This window comes from Emydura macquarii, unplaced genomic scaffold (assembly GCF_026122565.2).
Source record: "Emydura macquarii macquarii isolate MOO-44397 ecotype Brisbane River unplaced genomic scaffold, CSIRO-AGI_Emac_v2 contig_1644, whole genome shotgun sequence".
Taxonomy (NCBI): Eukaryota; Metazoa; Chordata; order Testudines; family Chelidae; genus Emydura; species Emydura macquarii.
In genome coordinates, this window is record NW_027131781.1 from 55,218 (window position 1) to 77,467 (window position 22,250).

The 22,250-nt window shown below is 44.3% G+C and overlaps 1 protein-coding gene across 2 annotated transcripts in view; it reads right to left on the reverse strand.

Annotated features, from left to right (window-relative positions):
• IQGAP1 (IQ motif containing GTPase activating protein 1) overlaps positions 1–22,250 on the reverse strand; it is a 146,133-nt gene that overhangs the window by 33,292 nt on the left and 90,591 nt on the right. For both annotated transcript variants that reach the window (XM_067555378.1, XM_067555379.1), the window contains exons 28-32: positions 22,145–22,229; positions 18,261–18,493; positions 6,523–6,655; positions 6,050–6,152; positions 4,435–4,570 (exon numbers count right to left, since the gene is read on the reverse strand). In XM_067555378.1, the coding sequence (XP_067411479.1) occupies positions 4,435–4,570; positions 6,050–6,152; positions 6,523–6,655; positions 18,261–18,493; positions 22,145–22,229 (690 nt within the window). The remainder of the gene's footprint in view (positions 1–4,434; positions 4,571–6,049; positions 6,153–6,522; positions 6,656–18,260; positions 18,494–22,144; positions 22,230–22,250) is intronic.

Below are 22,250 nucleotides of genomic sequence, written 5' to 3' on the forward strand. Positions count from 1 at the left end.
TGAAGGAACAGGTTCAGGACTATTTAGAAAGATTGGACATACACTAGTTCATGGGGCCAGATGCAATGCATCTGAGGGTGCTGAGAGAGTTTGCTGATGTGATTTCAGAGCCATTGGCTATTATCTTTGAAAGCTCGTGGCAATTGGGGGAGGTCCCTGATGTTTAGAAAAAGGCAAATATAGTGCCCATCTTCAAGAAAGGGAAGAAAGAAGATCCAGGGAACTACGGACCGGTCAGCCTGACCACAATCCCTGGAAAAATCCTCAAGGAGGTCCTCAAGGAATCCATTTTAAGGCACTTGGAAGAGAGAAAGGTGATCAGGAACAATCAGCATGGATTCACCAAGGGCAAGTAATGCCTAACCAACCTGATTGTCTTCTATGAAGAGGTGACTCACTCTGTAGATGTGGGGAAAGCGGTGGACGTGATATACCTTGACTTTAACTTGCTGATAAGAATACTGTGGGAGACTGTATCAAAAGCTTTGCTAAAGAAGTATGGGTTGGATGAATGGACTATAAAATGGATAAAATCTGGAGGATGAGGTAGATTGCACCCTCAGCAAGTTTGCAGATGACACTAAGCTAGGGGGAGTGGTAGATACCCTGGAAGGTAGGGATAGGATACACAGTGATCTAGACAAATTGGAGGATTGGGCCAAAAGAAATCTGATGAGGTTCAACAAGGACAAGTGCAGAGTCCTGCACTTAGGACGGAAGAATCTGATGCACAGCTACAGACTGCGGACTGACGAGCTAGGCAGCAGTTCTGCAGAAAATCCCTGGGGTTTACAGTGGATAAGAAGCTGAATATGAATCAGCAGTGTGCCCTGGTTGTCAAGAAGACTAATAGCATATTGGGTTGCATTAGTGGGAGCATTGCCAGCAGATCGAGGGAAGTGATTATTCCCCTCTATTCGGCATTGGTGAGGCCGCATTTGGAGTACTGTGTCCAGTTTTGGGCCCCCCATTACAAAAAGGATGTGGATAAGTTGGAGAGAGTCCAACGGAGGGCAACAAAAATGATGAGGGGGCTGGAGCACAAGACTTGTGAAGAGAGGCTGAGGGAACTAGGCTTGTTTAGTCTGCAATAGAGACGAATGAGAAGGGATTTGATAGCAGCCTTTAACTACCTGAAAGGGGATTCCAAGGAGGATGGAGCTAGGCTGTTCTCAATGGTAGTAGATGACAGAACAAGGAGCAATGGTCTCAAGTTGCAGTGGGGGAGGTCTAGGTTGGATATTAGGAAAACGTTTTTCACCAGGAGGATTGTGAAGCACTGGAATGAGTTACTGAGGGAGGTGGTGGAATCTCCATCTTTAAAGGTTTTTAAGATGCGGCTTGACAAAGCCCTGGCTGGGATGATTTAGCTGAGGTTAATCCTGCTTTGAACAGGGGGTTGGACTAGATGACCTCCTGAGGTTCCTTCCAACTCTAATATTCTATGATTCTTCCACCAGTACTGGGATTTTCCTCAGTATCAGCAGGCATCTCTGTGCCAAAAGCATGTCTAGAGTTTGTCCTGGTGACGATAGTGTGAGTGCTAGTTTGTAAGTTGGTGCTGATACAGAAGTCAAGACTGGCATCAGTGCCAGTGCTGTTGGTGTGGTGCAGGTACTAATACCGGTGGACCATGCTGCACCACTCACTCCTCTCTCTTGGCCTGATGCTGTCTAGCAACTCTTGAAGGACTTCTCCTTGGGGTCTTCCCATGCCTCCCGGCATAGGAGGACACACACCCCAAGATTGGTGCTTTTATCATTCCCGCTCAGTCTATTGTGACGCTGTACCAGTGGTTTACTCAGTACCGATTTCCCTGACAGTGTCTTGGTTGTAGCCCGGTTGCCTGACAGCATGCTGGAGGTTCTAGCCTTAGCTGTTCTACACAGCTCTGACTCAGAATTTCTGTGTTGGACACCACTCTCATTAACTGATCTAAGAGATGGAACTTAAGTTATGCGATTTTTTTGGTTCAAGCTGAAAACGACAAGTAGACTAAACATCTGCTAGGGATATGCACCTCACTCAAGCAGAAAAAGCATCTGCTGTGACCATCCTTTACCAGGATGAGTCTGTCACAGAATGGGCAAAGTTGGAAACCCACTTCAGATTCTGCCACATTGTACAGTGGGTTTGTATGGAAGAGGGGAGGAAATTACATTGGAACAAGACAGTCTGTTTGATGGATTTCAGTCAGCTAGGTAAAAGTAAGTACTGAAAAGAGTTCTGAAGATTTTCAGAGGTTTTTTTCAGCACTAGCTCACTAGAGTTCTATCAACAGATAGGACCCTACTAGGTTCCAACTTGCTATCACAGAACTGAGGGAGGGCAGGGCTGCCTGGCCTTTTATGCCTTTATATGGAAACACGAGGAGGCAGCACAGGGTGTGGCCCTGCCAGACATTGCTAGCTGGAAAAAAAAAACCTGTCCTTGCATGCATGGTGCACATGTGTACCTATAGTGGGATGCAGGCTTACACAAAGTCGAAGAAGACCTGGACATTCTGTGGCAGCTTCAAGTAAGTTCTCAATTTAAAGTGGTAGATTCTGCCCCTCACTAAGACACACTACGCTACTCTGGCAACTGAAACGGGACAGAAACAGCCTCCACCCCCAAGTTGACATGGGAGAATTATGCCTCCAAAAACACAGCCCCAGCATAGATGTGTGCCGGTGGGGTGACATTATTGACAGCTCTCCCCATTTTATTGTAAGTAATGTAGTTTTGGTCCCAGCTGCAGATGGCCTCATGATGATGCAAAAGGCTGCAGGCATAATGTAATTGTCATACCTGTCAAGGGGAAAACCCTCTCTGATTGGCTGCCTTTTTCACTTCCTCATCTCCTGGGGAAGAAGGCCAATCAAACCTACTGCGTCAAGCAGTCAGAGCTCATCCCTGTCTCTCAGATCTGACAGAAGTTTTTGGGTAGAGGAAGAGGAAGGGGGAACAGGTGACACCATTTTCACAAGAGGGGAGGAGGAAGCAGAAAAAGATGGTTGCTGAGGGTGGCTCTGCTCCCTTCCCCACCCTTCTAAAAATGGCTTCTCTCTGTTCCTCCCTCTTCTTCTCTATCCCTAAAACACCAGGCCTAGGAAAGGAAAGAAGAGGACCCTTTCTGGAGATACCCCCTTCGGTTTGGGAGGGGTTGTGAGTGAAGAACCACCATGGCTGCAGAAGGAACAGAGGTGTATTGAGGGACGGGGCAAAGTGCAGGAAGAGGAGTGGCTGGAGAGCAAGCTGAGGTATGTATGGGGCAGATGCGAGGTCCAGGGGACACAAAATTGATTTGGGGGTGAAGATGAAGAGTTGATGCAGGGAGCGCATAATTAACAGATGTAGGGATGGGGGAACAAAATTAATTAACTAGCATTTTGAGAGAACCTGGAAATCCTCTGCACCATCCGGTAACCCTTTATACAGTTTGTGTAATGTACTTTTTAAATCGCAAGATGTTGGCAGGTATAGATTTTAGAGATGCAAACTCAGCTACAATCAATCAATCAATGTGCATGTGTGATAATGAGGCAGCTCCAATCTGATCACTGTCATGCAGAGCAAGGGAAGTTCAAAATCAGAAGAGATTAAAAATGTGATTTTTTTTATAAGACCTCATGATTTTGAGGACAATCTCATGTTTTGTGGTCTGACTCCTGATATTTTAACTTTTGGGGTTTACTGTACTGCAAGACCAAGTGATTAGCAGCTGTGAGGAAAGCCCTGTAAATTACCACTTGTATTCCCTGCTCTCACAGCTTGCACCTCCTGAGAGGCACAGCAGAGAATTTGTCTTAAAGTTTTTACTGAATTAAATATGAAAGTGGCTAATGCAACATTACAGTATTTCTTGAGTTGAATTTAACATCAGATTAAGTATTGCACATTTCCCCTCCCAGATACTTTCAATGTGTCACAAATTTGAAAACACAGAACTGCATTGGAGAAGTCATCTGAGGGTGGGGGTGGGGAGGGCGTCTGCTAAAAATATTTACTGTGAATTCATTAATTATGTTCACAGTTAAAATTGACATCATTGGGCTTCAGAGTTAAAATGTATTCAGATCAATAAAGGTCATCTACACCACTCAAAACTCTTGTTTCAGATGGTGTACAAACACTGGGAGACTTCACTACATCAGTTACACTTAGCTTGTGTTTGGAAGGTTTTGTCCCACAATAATGAAAACCAAAAACACTTTTTTAAAATGACAACCTTAAATTCTCCAGTACAGAGGTTATCCTGGAACAAATTCACTGATCACAAAAATCTAGGAGGCACTGGATACAAGCTGTATGCACTTTAAAAGCTTGGATTAATTTCTTTGATTTCCTGTCACAGTTGCTTTTCTCTTCCCTCATACATAGCCCAACCTATAAAATTCATATCCTACCCCTTACTTAAGTGACAACTGCTATAGGCCATTACCCATCACTCACTTCAGCAGGATTGTCCTTGCATCCATTTCAGCATTCTCATCACCAGGAACATCAAATTTATTAGTCAGTGTAAGAGAAACTTCAGTCTTTGCTAGCATCTCCTTGTTGGGGTCATTAATGTTGCCAGACCCTTCCCCTGGGACAAAAAAGGAGAGGCAAGTTATCAATAAGGGGAGTTACTTCCCAATGCCAGAAGATAGTGACACAGATTAGAATGCATTCAAACATTGTCAAGGACTGTTTGGGCTCTGCAGTATTTTCCTTCCGGCACCGTACAGAAGAACAATCAATTCATTTTTTTAAAAGGACCTTTTACAGATAATTTATGGATTTTAAAAACATGTTAATCTTGCACACATGTAATTTAGGATTTCCTAACATTCTTCCTTCTTCAGCAAACTCATAGAAAATGAATGCTAAAAAAAAAAAAAAGATTTCATATCAACTCAGTTTTTGGTGCCTCAAATGTATACAAATCAGTGGGTGTGTATGTTACATCTCGTATCTCAACCTGACTCTCTGCTAATGAACTTAAATGTGACCTACAATGGAAAAGAAATTCAGTTTGTGCCCTTTGTTGCTTCATTAGCCTTGTCTACACTAAAAAGGGTTTGCTGGTACAGTTAGTAGAGATGCAGCTTGTACTGGCAAAAGAGTTCTTTTGTTGGTATAGCTTATAATAGTTCCCTGAATGAAATCAGCTATAATGGCAAAAGGACGTTTTTGGCTGATATGTCTACACTAAGGCTTTTGCTGGTATAGCTATGTCAATTACTGACATAGATATGCTAGCAAAACTTTTAAGCGTAGACCAGTCCTTTATGCTTTATGAACGAGGACTGAAATATTTGTCAGTGTTTTTTTCACATTAGAAATTCAGGTCCCTGGTGAGGGGTGGAAGGTGTGTGAGAGAGTGGGGGAAGATTGGGGAAACCTGGTATGGTGGAAGGGGAGGCATACAGAGCCCAGGCACTGGAGGAAAATGTAGGGAATGGGGGTGCACACAGAGTCAGTGGTATGAGGGGAAGAATGGGTGACCTGGTATGGGAGGAGGAAGAAATGGGAATGTGTACAGAAGAGAGAGATTGGGGGGAGCTGCAAGGAGTCCCTGAAAAAGAGGGGGATCAGAAGGTGTCACAAAGAGAGCTTGTGGAGGGGAATGGAGAGATGCAAGGAGCCTCTAGGCTGTGCAGTAACCTTGGCCTACACAGGCTGCAAAATGTGATTCCCCTAGTTAATTTCAGTTATGTCAAAAATCCATACTGGGACAAGTGTTGTTTAATATACATATTAATCATCTGGAAAGGGGCTGACTATAAAATTTAAATCTGTTTCTCTGGCAAGATTTGTCCACTTTTATCCAATTAATAAATTAGTGGGTGAAGGGAAAGCAAAAGGAAAGGATTCGATACATTGCCTCTCAGATTCATAGAAGACACAGGTGGAAAAGCCCAGTGGGATAACGTAGATTAGCATACTATATGCTGCTGCTGTTTGTATAGCAACAATTCCCTCCCAAAGCATGATTGTTCTTTATAGTAATTTTTTTAACCACACTTGGAGGTACTCAGAAGAACATCACATCTCCCCCTCATGTAAAAGAAGAGCAGCTCACCTATCAGGGATTCAATAGTAGGAACTTCCCCCAGGTCATCCAGCAGCTCATGAATTGGATCATTGTGCTCAGGTGCAATCGCATCTTGATGATCTAAGAGCAGCTAGATTAATACAAATATAAATAATCATGTAACTATTCCTCCTGTGTCTTGTTTCACCCAATTTAAGAGTTACATTATTTAGGCTGATATTCTTTGGAGAGAATTCATCTAGATACTAGCAGGCAAATGTCTGGCAGCATCACATAAGACTTAAGAATATTAGTCAGATGACCTTACAAGAAAAAAAGAAAATCTTAAAAAGCAGAAACTACTGACCTCAACATACTGACAGTTCAGAAGATACTGTCTTTTATTTTTGAACAATAACTTCAACCTTTGCATTTATTAAATGACTAACATTAAACTAATCATAACAGATTGTTCAGAAGGGCTGTTCTGTAAGAAATAAATGCAACTGGTGCATACTTACAGTGTGTGTATTGATGATTTCTCCAATGGAAATATAGATAACTGGTTTAGTGAGAGTCACCAAGTCAGAATATTCATCAACATTAAATTTATCCTGTAGTTCTGGAACCTCACAGGCAGCCTGAAAGAAACGTCTTCAGACAAAAAGAAAAAAGAATCATCACAATCCTGCCAATCAGAAGCACTGACATAGCCAGGCTATTTGCTCCCTGTGATATTCTCAAGCAGAGTTCTTCATTTTTGGAACCTTGGTACAGCATGAGATTACTTACCTGTAACTGGAGGTTCTTTGAGATGTGTGATCCCTATCTGTATTCCACTGAGGGGTTTACACATGCACACCATGCACCTGGAGCCAGAGAATTTTAAAATAGTGTCCACTGGTCCATGTATGCAACCTGGCTCTCCTAGTGGTTTTGTCCAAAGTGATAAATCATAGAATCATAGAATATTAGAGTTGGAAGGGACCTCAGGAGGTCATCTAGTCCAACCCCCTGCTCAAAGCAGGACTAACCTCAGCTATATCATCCCAACCAGGGCTTTGTTAAGCCTCAGCTTAAAAACCTCTAAGGATGGAGATTCCACCACCTCCCTGGGTAACCTATTCCAGTGCTTCACCACCCTCCTAGTAAAAAACTTTTTCCTAATGTCCAACCTAGACCTCCCGCCCTGCAACTTGAGACCATTGCTCCTTGTTCTGTCATCTGCCCCCACCGAGAACAACCTAGCCCCATCCTCCCTGGAACCTCCTTTCAGGTAGTTAAAGGCCGCTATCAAATCCCCCCTCACTCTTCTCTTTTGCAGACTAAACAAGCCTAGTTCCCTCAGCTTCTCCTCATAAGTCCTGTGCTCCAGTCCCCTAATCATTTTTGTTGCCCTCCGCTGCACTCTCTCCAACTTGTCCACATCCTTTTTGTAGTGGGGGGCCCAAAACTGGACACAATATTCTAAATGCGGCCTCACCAATGCCGAATAGAGGGGAATAATCACTTCCCGTGACCTGCTGGCAATGCCCCTCCTAATGCAGCCCAATATGCCATTAGCCTTCTTGACAACCAGGGCACACTGCTGACTCATATCCAGCTTTTTATCCACTGTTAAAGGGCAGAGCAGACCAACTGCATCTTCAGTTCCTTCTCCTCTGTGAATCAGACATATCCATAGCAGAAGGAAGGAGGAGGGCAGGAAGTGGAATACAGATAGGGACCACATATCTCAAAGAACCTCCAGTTACAGGTAAGTAACCTTCTCTTCTTCTTAGTGTGCTGGTCCCTACTGGTTTCCACCGAGGGTGATTAACAAACCGTACTTAAGTAGGGGGAGGTTGTGAGAATGAAGACAGAATGGACTTCTGGGGGCAGAGGACTGCTGTGCTGAAAGCGGCATCTGCTGCCAAGTCCTGTACTAAGGCATAGTGCGATGTAAAGGTGTGCAGAGAACTCCATACGTCCCAGAGTGGCACATCCTGAAAGGAGAACGTGGTCAAAGTCTGGGCTCTCGTGGAATGGGCCTGCACCCTCAGGGGGGAAGGCAGACCAGATAGTTGATAATAAAGTGTAATGCAACCCAAAATCCACTTGGAGATTCTCTGGATGGAGACTGCCTGACCTGAGTATTTCTGCTAGTGCAACAAACAGTCTGGGGGACTTCCTGATGGGTCTTGTCCTCTGAAGGTAGACGGCCAAAACTTGTTGGATGTCTAGTGAATGGAGTTATTGTTCCTCTGTTCCTCGATGGATGCGTGTGGCTTCCTGAAGAAAATAGGTAAGTGAATGGGTTGATTAATGTGAAACTGGGAGAATACTGTTGGCAGGAACTTGGGATGCAGGCACAGGGAGACTCTATCTTTATAGAAAATAGTGAAAGGGGGGAGGGTCTGCTATCATGGCCCCAACTTCACTGACCCTTCTCACAGAAGTGATAGCAATAAGGAAGGTGACTTCCATGACATAGAGCATGATGCCAATGGTTCGAATGATGGTTTCGTTAGTATGGACAGAACTAGGTTCAGGTCCAGTACAGAATGATGGGTTGGATGGGTGGGAAGGTTCTGATGATGCCCTTCCAAAACCTACAGGTAATGGGTGTGTGAAGACAGAGTGCCCTTCCACAGGGGGTGGAATGTGCTAATCGCTACTAGGTGGACTTTCAGAGAGTTGAGGACGAGACCCGATGCCTTCAAGGACAGGAGGCAGTCCAGGAGGAGGGGGATCCCCAACAATTCTGGGGTAAGTCCCTTTTGTTGGGCCTAGGAAGTGAAGCATTTCCACTTGATCCTGTAACAGTGTCTAGCGGATTTTTTTCCTGCTGCAGGAGAGGATGTCTTGCACTGCTGAGAAACAGGCCCATTCTAGAGTAGAAGCCCATTCAAATACCACGCTCTGAGGTGCAGTGCCTGTGGACTGGGATGTCTGTGTCAGCAGATTGGGAAAGGTGGGGAAGAGAATTGGTGGACAGGTTGACATACAAAGGAGGCTGGGAAACCAGAATTGTTTGGGCCAGCAGGAAGTGATCAGAATGACTGTTGCTTTGTCTCCTCCGATCTTGTGAAGTACTTGAGGTAATAGAGGTAGAGGTGGGAAGGTATAGTTGATTTTGTCTTATCAGGTAAGTATGAAAGTATCACCCTGAGAGTGGTGGCCAAGACCTCCCCTGGAGCAGTACATGTTGCATTTGCTGTTTATGTGGGAGGCAAAGAGATCTCTGGTTGGTATCCTCCATTGGTTCAAGATATCATGAACATCTTGGAGTTCCCACTTATGGTTGATCACAAACTGGCCACTGAGTGAGTCTGCAACCATGTTAAGTATCCCTGGGAGATAGGCTGCGGACAAGAGGATATGGTGGGTGATGCACCAATTCCAGAGATTGACCGCTTTTGCACATAGAGTGGTTGATCTTGTGCCCGTCTTAGTTGATGTAGAAAACAGTGGTGATGTTGTCATGATGGACATGATGTCATCAAGGACAAGATGGGAATCGATGAACAGGAGAAAGGTTTGTCATGCTTTTCTTATAGCTCGGAGTTCCAGGATATCGATGTGCATCCTGGATTCCCGAGCAGTCCACGCTCCTTGTGTCATGTGATCATCCATGGGCACTACCCAGCCTACAAGGAATGCATTGGTGACCATCTTGTCTGGGGAGGAGGGGAGAAAAGGGAACTCCTGTGCAGACATGACATGGATCCATCCACCACTGGAGGGATGAGGGGACCCTGGGGGGACTGTCAGCATGAGGTCCATGGTATGAAGTTTGGGCAAGTAAACTGTCTGGAGCCACATCTGGAGGCAGTGAAGGTGGAGTTGAGCGAAGGCGTGACGTATGTCTACAAAGCCATGTGTCCCAGAAGGGACAGACAAGTGCTGGCTGGGACATAAGGATTGTTGATGATGCAAGTTATTAGTTCTCGCAGTGTCTGGAACCTGTCCCTGGCAGATTGCCCATGCTATCACTGAGTTGATGGTGGCCCCTGTAATGTCCACAGATTGAGTGGGGCCCCTGGTCAATTTTTTGACATTGATACTGACCCTGAGGACGAAAGAAGGTTGAGCAACATGGAGGTTGAAACTTGGGCTTCATGTCTAGACCATGCAGCTAGGAGTCAGTCATCGAGACATGGAAATACCAGGACCCCAAAACATCTGATACACGCTGCTACAACAGAGAAAACCTTGGTGAACACTCTGGGAGTGGTGGTTATTCCAAATGTGAGGACCCTATATTGGAAATGGTGGGTACCAACTATGAATCTTAGGAAGCATCTGTGGGCTGGATGGATATCAATGTGAAAATAAGCACAGGATGATCATGAGGTTTTAGGCAAGGTGGTTGGTGAGTCTCGAGGTTGACTCAGAAATATATTTTAGCTGTGGGTTTCAGCTGTGAGGTGGAAGCTGTGAAGGGGGTGCCAAAAGGGCGGGATCTGTGGGTCTTCTGTTGCTTCCTTGGTGGCTCACAAGATCATTGATGGTAAAATAGGGGGGGACCTGTAGCATTGTGTGGGTGGTGGAACTTATGCTTCGGGGCAGGCGTGTAAATAACCAGCAAGTGAAGGGTGGCTCTGGAGTCCTTGAGGATATGTAGAGAATCATGCATTTTTTTTATTAAAAAGATGGGATTCATCGAAGGGGAGGTATTCAATAGTGTTTTGAACCTCCTAAGAGAAACAGAGTGAAGCCATGATTCCCTGAACACAACTGTGGCCATAGTCATAAACCCGGAAGAGGTATGTGCTGCATCCACTGCTGATTGAACATTGATCTGGCCACCAACTTCCCTTTCTCAATGATTGCCTAGAAACAAGTTTGGACCTGTTGTGGGAGTCTGTCAGCAAATTCCTCCAGTCTGCTGTAATTCAGGAAGTCGTATGTGGCTAGTAACACGTGACAGTTCAAAATCCTGAATTGAACACTGGTTGAGGAAAAGATCTTACACCCCAAAAGGTCCAAGCACTTGCTCTCCTTGTCGGATGATGTGAAGCATGGGAGTTGTCTGGTTTGAACCACCAGGGCGTTTGGAGGGGGGTGCGAGAAGAGAAACTCAGTCCCTTTAGCCAGAACATAATATTGCTTTTCTGCCCCTTTGGGACTAGGCGTATAGGTAGCTGGTATGTGCCATGCTGTCCTAGCTGCTTCAAGAATAGCATCATTAATAGGCAATACAACTCTAGTTGGTGCTGATGAGTGGAGGATATCCAGGAGTTTTTGCTGGGTGTCCTAGATTTCCTCTAGGGGAATGTGGAGTTCCCGCACGACTCTAGGCAACAGAATCATAGAACTATAGGATTAACAGGGACCAGAAGGGTAATCTAGTCTAACCCCTTGCCAAGATGCAGGATGTGTAGTTCTTAAAATTGCCTAAAGTTGTCTGGAGGCAAAGGGGATGCTGTAGCCACTGCCTCATTGGGAGAGGAGAAAGGGAATCTCTCTGGTTCTGTTGGCACCATTGGAGCTGGGCTGAAGGGTTCCTCCTCCAGCAATGGATCCGAATGCCTGCTACAATATACCCTCACTAGGGTGGGTTCTTGGTCTCCAGATTCTGAGAGTGGATATTGGGACCAGGGCCTCCAGTAAGACCAGTAGGCTGGATCCAGAGGGCATTGAGGCGGTCCCCATGGCATGGGAAACCAGTGGCTCCATGGTGGTTGGAGAGGAGGATGTTGCCAAAATCATAGAATCATAGAAGATTAGAGTTGGAAGGGACCTCAGGAGGTCATCTAGTCCAATCCCCTGCTCAAAGCAGGATTAACCTCAGCTAAATCATCCCAGCCAGGGCTTTGTCAAGCCGCATCTTAAAAACTTTTAAAGATGGAGATTCCACCACCTCCCTCAGTAACTCATTCCAGTGCTTCACAATCCTCCTGGTGAAAAACGTTTTCCTAATATCCAACCTAGACCTCCCCCACTGCAACTTGAGACCATTGCTCCTTGTTCTGTCATCTACTACCATTGAGAACAGCCTAGCTCCATCCTCCCTGGAATCCTCTTTCAGGTAGTTAAAGGCTGCTATCAAATCCCTTCTCATTCATCTCTATTGCAGACTAAACAAGCCTAGTTTCCTCAGCCTCTCTTCATAAGTCTTGTGCTCCAGCCCCCTCATCATTTTTGTTGCCCTCCGTTGGACTCTCTCCAACTTCTCCACATCCTTCTTGTAGTGGGGGGCCCAAAACTGGACACAATACTCCAAATGCGGCCTCACCAATGTCGAATAGACAGGAATAATCACTTCCCTCGATCTGCTGGCAATGCTCCTACTAATGCAGCCCAATTTGCTATTAGCCTTCTTGGCAACCAGTGCACACTGTTGACTCATATTCAGCTTCTTATCCACTTTAACTTATCCACTGTATCCAGGTCTTTCTGCAGAACTGCTGCCTAGCTCATCGGTCCCCAATCTGTAGCTGCGCATGGGATTCTTCTGTCCTAAGTTCAGGACTCTGCACTTGTCCTTATTGAACCTCATCACGGTTTTTTTTGGCCCAATCCTCCAATTTGTCTAGGTCACTGTGTATCCTATCCCTACCTTCCAGGGTATCTACCACTCCCCCTAGCTTGGTGTCATCTGCTTGCTTCCATCTTGCTGAGGGTGCAATCTACCCCATCCTCCAGATCATTAATGAAGATGTTGAACAAAACCGGCCCCAGGACTGACCCCTGGGGTACTTCACTTGTTACCAGCTGCCAGCTAGACATTGAGTCATTGATCACTACCCATTGAGCCCAATGATCTAGCCAGTTCTCTATCCATTTTATAGTCCATTCATCCAACCCATACTTCTTTAACTTGCTGATAAGAATACTGTGGGAGACTGTATCAAAAGCTTTGCTAAAGTCAAGGTATATCACGTCCATCGCTTTCCTCACATCCACAGAGCAAGTCACCTCTTCACAGAAGACAATCAGGTTGGTCAGGTATGACTTGCCCTTGGTGAATCCATGTTGACTGTTCCTGATCACCTTCCTCGCTTCCAAGTGCCTTAAAATGGATTCCTTGAGGACCTGCTCCAAGATTTTTCCAGGGATTGAGGTCAGGCTGACCTGTATGTAGTTCCCTGGATCTTCTTTCTTCTCTTTCTTGAAGATGGGCACTATATTTGCCTTTTTCCAATCATCAGGGACCTCCCCAATTGCCACGACCTTTCAAAGCCAATGGCTCTGAAATCACATCAGCCAACTCCCTCAGCAACCTCAGGTGCATTGCATCTGGCCCCATGGAGTTGTGTATGTCCAATCTTTCTAAATAGTCCTGAACCTGTTCCTTCAGCACTGAGGGATGTTCGCCTCCTTCCCATTCTTTGCTGCCCAGTGCAGCAGTCTGGGAGCTGACCTTGTCTGTGAAGACAGAGGCAAAAAAGGAACTGAATACCTCAGCTTTCTCCACATCCTTTGTCACTGGGTTGCCTCCCCCATTCTGTAAGGGGCCCACACTTTCCCTAATCTTCCTCTTGCTGGTAACAAACCTGTAGAAACCCTTCATGTTCCCTTTTACATCCCTTGTAGCTGCAACTCCAATTGCGCTTTGGCCTTCATGATTTCATTCCTGCATGCTTGAACAGTATTTTATAATCCTCCCTAGTCATCTGACCAAGCTTCCACTTCCTGTAAGCTTCTTTTTTATGTTTAAGCTCACCAAAGGCTTCTTTGTTAAGCCAAACTGGGTGCCTACCATATTTCCTATTCTTTCTGCATGTCGGGATGGTTTGTTCCTGCGCCCTCAATAAAGTTTCTTTAAAATACAGCCAGCTCTCTTGGATTCCTTTCCCCCTCATATTAGCCTCCCACGGGATCCTGCCCATCAGCTCCCTGAGGGAGGCAAAGTCTGCTTTTCTGAAGTCCATGGGCCGTATCCTGCTGTTCTCCTTTCTTCCTTTTGTCAGGATCCTCAACTCTACCATCTCATGATCACTGCTGCCTAGGTTGCCACCCACTTCTACTTCCCCTACCAAATCTTCCCTGTTTGTGAGCAGCAGGTCAAAAGGAGCACGGCCCCTAGTAGGTTTCTCCAGCACGTCCACCAGGAAGTTGTCTGCCACACTCTCCAAAAACTTCCTGAATTGTCTGTGCTCTGCTGTATTGCTCTTCCAGCAGATGTCAGGGTGATTGAAGTCTCCATGAGACCCGGGTCCTGTGAACTGGAAACTTTCACTAGTTGACTGAAGAAAGCCTCATCTACCTTGTCCTCCTGGTCTGATGGTCTATAACTGCTTTTGGGACACCTTTTATGAGCACATGTATGGTTGATATGACATTGATGGTCTGTCTCCTGTGTCGAACTCATCAGAGGATGAGAAGGTGGACTCCAGTTCCATCGGTGGTACTGCTGGAGCCGTTTGGAGTGCTTAGGCAATCAGAGTGGGAGGCAAGGGTTCTTGCAATAGTGGCATATCATGAGGAGTAGAAATAGTCTCCCTAGAGGTAGTGGGTCCCAACAAATGCAGTGATCCTGGTTCCACTAAGATGAAGACATTCTAGGGCGTAAGCCCCTTTTCCAATCTCCCTGGTGTCGGGATACCCTCTCCTTATTCGGAACCAGTGGTGGTGCTGCAGACTTCCCCGGAACAGGCGGATCCCGCACCTTATAGGGCGCCAATGTTGATGGTACCAATGTTCCAGAACCTAGAACTGATGAATCCCCTTGCTTCAGGGACTTCTTGTTGTATCTATGTGGTTTAGAGTACACTCTGTCTCCATGGCTTGAACTCATGGAAGGACAGTGACCTTTTGTTTCATTTTTGAGGAAGATTTATTCCCAATATTATGGGATGCTTCCTTACCTTTCAACTAGGGCCCAGCATGGGGTCCACACTGGTGGTACTGATGGTGCTGAATTTGGACTTGATAGCAGGAGGAACATTCCTTGATGTTTCAGGCCGATGTACAGGGTGTGATCCCTTGGCCTGGGTCCAAGTGTGGACTCATGGCAACTTCCATAAAGTGATTCTGAAGGTGGAGAGCACGGCCTTCTAGGGTACGGGTGGGGAAGGACTGGCAGATACTGCACCTAGATGCAATGTGGGCTTCTCCCAAGCAGTAGAGGCAGCAGCATTGATATTCATTGCTGACTGAGAAGGAACGCGGGCAGGAGGCACAGAGTTTGAAGCCCAGGGTCTGAGGTATAGTCCAGTACCCACGCCTGGGTATGAGGTAGGGTGGGGTAGGGAAATAATTCCCCCAATCTATCTATCCTAATCACTAAAACTATGAGAACTATGATAAAACAGCTAAAAAGTACTATAAAACTCTAAGAACTATTTACAACATGTATTTAAAGGTGTGTCAGAGATGAGGAAATAAAGTTCTGACCTGGGCCATGTGGCAGTGAGAAGGAACTGGAGACATGGTTGGTCCACCCTGCTCTTTATCACCTTGGACAAAACCATGGCGTATGCACGGACCAATGTATACTACTTTCAAATTCTCCAGCTTTGGGAGCCTGGTGCACGTGTGTAAACCCCTCAGTGGAATACAATAGGGATAATCACTCGAAGAAGGTGGTATGCTGGTATTTGTGGGTCAGCTTTAGTACACAATGCAAAGGTACCTATAATATGCTAATGTGTCTTCCTCAGTATCCACTGAACAGGTGCTAAGCTGCATCTCTAGTGACCTTGTTTACATATCCTACTGAGAGAGAGATTCTAAAGCCATGTGTAGTAGAAAGTCAGAGCCTGAGACATGAGGCCTAGTATAACAGGTCAGGTATGAGGCCTGAACTTAAGTAATGGTTAAGTCCTGCTGTTATAAAGCAAAGTCAGTAGAGGTTAGGCTGTGAATGCTGGCAGGCTCACAGTAACTGGCAAGAACAGAGATAATACACAAATTCCTAAAGAAGCAGTAGGTACAGAACAGTCATACAAGCACATTCCAGAAAGGTACCAAAACATCCCAATACCACAAAGATAAAGAGGGCTTACTGACTCCTCAGAATGACAATATAATGGATAAAGATGTTTTGGCCCAACTATCCAGTACAAGGTAAAAGGTGGTATCTTACCATGCTGGAGGGTGGCAACTACACATGTCAGAGGGGCAATACACAACTTGTTTGTATCAGTGTATAAAGGAGGGTCTCAAAGAGAGTGTCTTTGTCTGGCTGAGTGAGGAACGAAAAGTCCCGCCATTTACTGAGCTGGTTCATTGTCACGGGCATACATTATTAAGTGTATTTGTAGCACATATAGGGTGCTTTTTACCGTGCTCAATTGACAATAAACCTGGACTGGTGCCTTTGTTACTGAAATGGATCTCTGGTCTTATTGGATAATCCGATAGTTTGGTGTCTCGGTTGTCTGCTGAGCTGGGACAGCACACACACTGGGAAAACACACATGCAGCTTTCTTTCCTGAAGAGCTCTAACACCATCATAGTTTGTGGCAAGGCTTTGAAATTTGGCAGGGATAGTTCTGGAACAGGGAGGTGCCTTTTATTGGCCCTGTAAATTTGTTCAGATTTGGCAGAGTTATGGATGAGCAATGGTGATTTTCAATAATTTATATTTCACAGTACAACTTGATTTCGGCTTGTGCTAAAACCCCTCAAGATTCCATTAGTACTGTGCACACACAGTGCCACTGTGCCTCACTTCAGCAGTCCACACACAGAATGGGAACTCTAGGTGGGACACTGGAAAAAAAATCGATCATCATTCTCCTTTTCTTCATTCTTCTCTTCCCCTGTTGACTCCCATCAAAACACCCGTTTGCCTATAGTAAGGTGCACTGTCCTGCAAGCCAGGAGATCAAAACTTCTAGACTGACTTCTTCTACTGACTGATGTTAATTCTGTACTCTTCAGAACCCTTATTAAGCAAGACCTCATAAATAGACAGATTATCAACACTGAGAATAGACTCCAAATCTCTAATATGCCAAACTTAAATCCCACCCATTTAGCCATATTGCCTCTCAGAAAGAACTTGCCAGATATTTGTCCATGGCTATGTGGTCTGTAAAATGGGGCTACTCATGCATAGGTATTGTGCATCTGCCTCTAATGGCAGGTTCACATAAGATAATGGACTTTTCTGGAACCAGCTCATATAGTTAGCCCTGTACCACAAGCAATAGTCTGTGGTGCCATGCTTCAGGTTAAGGGGTCCAAGCTGATGATGCATAAGCCCTTCATAGTTACAGAGAACAGAATTTTTGTGTGCCCTTTTCCTTTAAAAAACAACTACCTAGGATATTATACACAAAAAGCTAAATTAAAAATGTTAATAAGGTTGCAAAGTCAAGCACTCAAAAGTTGAGAAATGCTACAATTAAGGTAATCTTAATTCAGCTTCCTTGTGTGTTGTGATACAACCTTTAATTACATGAACGCATGCTATTTTTCCACTAAACCACTGTCTCATTCAGGGCACAGAATGGACAGTGCTGAGTGAATAATCGGAGATGATAAAATGAAATATTGCAGAATTGCTTTATTCAATGTATGACCCCATGCCTTATTTTTGCCATCCAAACCCTGTAATGAATATAAAATTATTAAATTTCCTCATGGACTTTATGATGCTCATCTCCATAATATCAGGGTGCTTCACACACATTATTGATTTTATTTTCACAACTCCCCTGCAAGATAGGAGAGTATTTTTATCCCCATTTTATTGACAGGGAAACTGAAATAGAACAACAAAAATCTAAGTCAACTAAGGCCACAAAGTGACTCATTGGTGGAGGTAGGATTAGAATTTAGATTCTCTTGACTGCTAGCTCTGTGCTCATTACTCCAGACCACACTGACTGGAGGAAGGGGTCATGTGAGGAAGGGGTCATATGGAAATATTGTACGTGATCATGTAATACAAGATGTAATACAATACAAAATATGCACAAGGGCAACCTTAATTGTGGCATCTCCTAACATTAGAGTGCTTGAATTTGCAACCTTTATACACTATATATAGCAAATTAGGTTATAAGAATGTTATGATCTGTAACACAAATAAAAGCTTCGTGCAATGGCAGTTAAATCTGATTCAGGCCACTATCTTCCAACAGACTCCTTTAAAAGCAAGAAAATGGCAAGTTAAGGGAAGGGTTTCCAGCATTTCTTGCAACTGCATGTTGCCTTGATCCAGACCTTCAAAAGCAATCACTGACATCTTCACCAGACTGCACATTTAAAAGAGACTGACCCAGTCCAGATGCAGCAGATAGCACAATTATTACACTTATTACATTGCAATATGACTTGTCTCCATACTTCCCATCCTAAAAAGCTGAGATCTCATACCTGAATTTCTGATAGGACTGTGAGAGATATTCATTAATGATGCTTAAGTGAGCATTGTCCCCCATGAACATCTTATTGGATGCAGCATGCTGTAACATCTTTGCAATGGAACCAAGGTTTCTGCGCTGGTCTGTAGTCAGCTGACCTCCAGCAGAAAGGTCAATGATGTCAAATGCATCTGGAGCAACAATGGCTGGGTTCATGTAGCGATAATAGAGTAAGTTGCCAATGATCTGGGAAAAGTTGAGCAGAGAAGCATGTCAAGACGCAGTGATACAGGCTCTGACTGGGTTTGATATAAACTACTGTGACTATGCTTTGAAAATTATTATTATATTTGCATCAGACATAGGCCCCCATTCAGGATTGGAGCCCCACTGTGTTGGGTGCTATACATACATACCGTAGGAGGCAGCCCTTGCCCCCAAAGAATTTACAGATTATATAGGAACAAGATGCAATAGGGTGCTAATTATAATGGAAGTGGGAAGGGGAAGACAAGGGTACTAGCAACAGGAAGTCAAGGCTGCAGACATTCTTAACTAAGTATACAATTTTTGGCTATAAATGTTATAAATAAGATATATGAATAAGAACTATTAATGAGTTACTAACAAGCTGCCTACATAATGATTATTGATGAAGTGTTGTTGTAGCCATGTCAGTCTCAGGATATTAGAGACACAAGGTGGATGAGGTAATATTTTTATTGGACCAACTTTCTGTTAAAAAACTTGTCCCTTCACTAACAGAAGTTGGTCCAAGATATTACCTCACCCACCTTGTCCCTCTACATAGTTTATCATGGGTATGAGAATAGAGGTGATGCTTAAAGGACCTAAAGGAGGATAGAATACCAACTATATCAACTGATTTGGGGAAGGTGTTTTATGCATAAAGTAACAGCATGAAAGAAGGCATGAAGATGCTTGTAGGAAAAGTGAGCAAAAAGAAGTGTCTGTCATCATTGGCAGAGCAAAGGGGATGGTGAGATTGGACGAATAGGGGGAGCGAAATTGAAAATATCCCTGAAGGCAAGGACCAAAGTTTGTGTTTAATGTGGAGACAGGAAGTCAGTGGACGGACTTGACGAGCAGTAGTAGTGGTGGAAAATAGAAACCAATTTTAATCTCCCCTACCTTCTTCAGAATAATTCCTGAAGAAATCCACTGCAATTTCCCATAGAGCTCTCAAGATAACTGTGAATTAACAGAACTGAGAAACCATTTCAACTCAGATGCCAGAAAAGTGAGAAAAGCAGATACCAGGAGGACTACTTGGTGAATTAAATTTGTATTATACAATACCAGGTTAAATGTAAACAGCTAAAACCCTGTGAGAATGAAGACAACAGTTAAAAAAGATGATGTCCATTTACTCATAGGCTTCCTTCTATCTTTATGTGATATTTAGCCAAAGGTATTCCAGGGAGTGGGAGTTAAGACCCAACTAGCTATCATGGAGCAGTGTTCTCACAGTGTGTTCTGTGGCTTTCTGACGAGTGTTGTGGAGTGTCATCATAGAATCATAGAATCATAGAATATTAGAGTTGGAAGGGACCTCAGGAGGTCATCTAGTCCAACCCCCTGCTCAAAGCAGGACTAACCTCTGCTATATCATCCCAACCAGGACTTTGTCAAGCCGCAGCTTAAAAACCTCTAAGGATGGAGATTCCACCACCTCCCTAGGTAACCCATTCCAGTGCTTCACCACCCTCCTAGTAAAAAACTTTTTCCTAATGTCCAACCTAGACCTCCCTCCCTGCAACTTGAGACCGTTGCTCCTTGTTCTGTCATCTGCCACCACCGAGAACAGCCTAGCCCCATCCTCCCTAGAACCCCCTTTCAGGTAGTTAAAGGCCGCTATCAAATCCCCCCTCACTCTTCTCTTTTGCAGACTAAACAAGCCCAGTTCCCTCAGCCTCTCCTCATAAGTCCTGTGCTCCAGCCCCCTAATCATTTTTGTTGCCCTCCGCTGGACTCTCTCCAACTTGTCCACATCCTTTTTGTAGTGGGGGGCCCAAAACTGGACACAATATTCTAAATGCGGCCTCACCAATGCCAAATAGAGGGGAATGATCACTTCCCGTGACCTGCTAGCAATGCCCCTCCTAATGCAGCCCAATATGCCATTGGCCTTCTTGACAACCAGGGCACACTGCTGACTCATATCCAGCTTTTTATCCACTGTTACCCCCAGGTCCTTTTCTGCAGAGCTGCTGCCCAGCTCGTCGGTCCCCAGTCTATAGCTGTGCATGGGATTCTTTCTTCCTAAGTGGAGGACTCTGCACTTTTCTTTGTTGAACCTCATTAGATTTCTTTTGGCCCAATCCTCCAGTTTGTTTAGGTCACTCTGTATCCTATCCCTACCTTGCAAGGTATCTACCACTCCCCCCAGCTTAGTGTCGTCCGCAAACTTGCTGAGGGTGCAATCTACCCCATCCTCCAGATCATTAATAAAGATGTTGAACAAAACCGGCCCCAGGACCGACCCCTGGGGAACTCCGTTTGTGACCGGTTGCCAGCTAGACATGGAGCCATTGATCACTACTCGTTGATCATACCGCATTGTCTCCTGATTTCCAGGTGTTTCGATGTACAGAAAAGCACAGACATCTGAACAAAAAGCTGAAATCAGGGAGTAACCAGTAACACTACTACAAAAGAAGTTGAGAGGCAATAGGAACCACTTTCAAGGATCAGAGACACCAGTGGAACTTTTAAAAAATAATGTACTTCCTTGGTATTGTTTTTCCATGTAAGCAACTGCTGTTGTGAAAAGTAGATAGGTCTGCAAAATTGGGAATGGGAAATGTGTCTGAGAGACACTCTCTCTATTAATATGTGACCAAACTAAGAAAAAAACAGAGAACTGTGTTATACGGGGTCACTTCTGTTCTTAAAAATCTATTAATATGTGAGCATTACGTCTACCACTGTCTGTAGCTTTGACTTTGCCATCTTTACAACTATATTGTTTCTACATGGAGCAGCTCTACAGGAAAGCCTAGGTAAAGTTGCAGCTTTCTTTCTAAATTTACAGTTGGAAAAAAGTTAATTCACCTGCACAGAAAGTCTAGAATCGATGCTTCAGTGTGGGAAAGCACAGAACTAGAAGAGAGAAGAAAATGGCATTCAGATTTTTTTTTTATTTTTATAAAGTAGGAGCAGAACAGTTTAAAGAGACACTGTCAGGTTTGCTATGCTCCAAACTTAGGGTTTGTTAATTAAAAAAGGGTCCATGGAAATTAAAATGTTTTCATTATTTTTTAATTTCAGTGAAAGAGATTTGGAGCTTTAAATGTGTCTGTAAGTCAAGCACTGCCACATCTCAATACTAAATGAAAACCAGTGACACTAATTAGACAGTGCCTATCAGGAAGGTATAAATAAATATACAGCAGAAATGGTGAAAAGTGATTTAGTATATCCTGCTGTTTAAATACTGTGGGGTGCTATTAATATCAAAGGTAAGGATATTTGAGTTTTTAATATAAACTTTTTAACCTGATATTGTCTCTTTAAGAAAGGAAGACCTTGCTGCGATTACTTCAGAAAAAACAAAGTTCACTTGCTGGCAGAAACTTTACAGCAAGTCAAAGAAACTTGAAGGATCAAATGCCCAAAGGAAATTAAAAACAAGGCAGAAGCAACAGGATTCCGCCTCCTAAGCCCGTACCATACACAATAATGTTCACACACAACATAAAAGTCAGCTGGAATAGTCTATGTCCTTAATGAGAAAGTACTAAAATCTAAAATATTCCAGGGAGCAGGATGAACCATAAATCTGTCCCTGCAGTAGGTAGGTTGGCTTTGAATCTGACTTGCAATCATACATGCTACTCTTTGCCAAGAGGAGGGCAAAGGTATTCAGGGTCTTACCTTCAGCAACTCATCCTCACCAGCATCAGGAAATTTCTCATGTAATGAATCTTTCAGAACCTTGGCAATGAAGCGCATGCCATATCTGTGAAAGAAACAAAAGAGC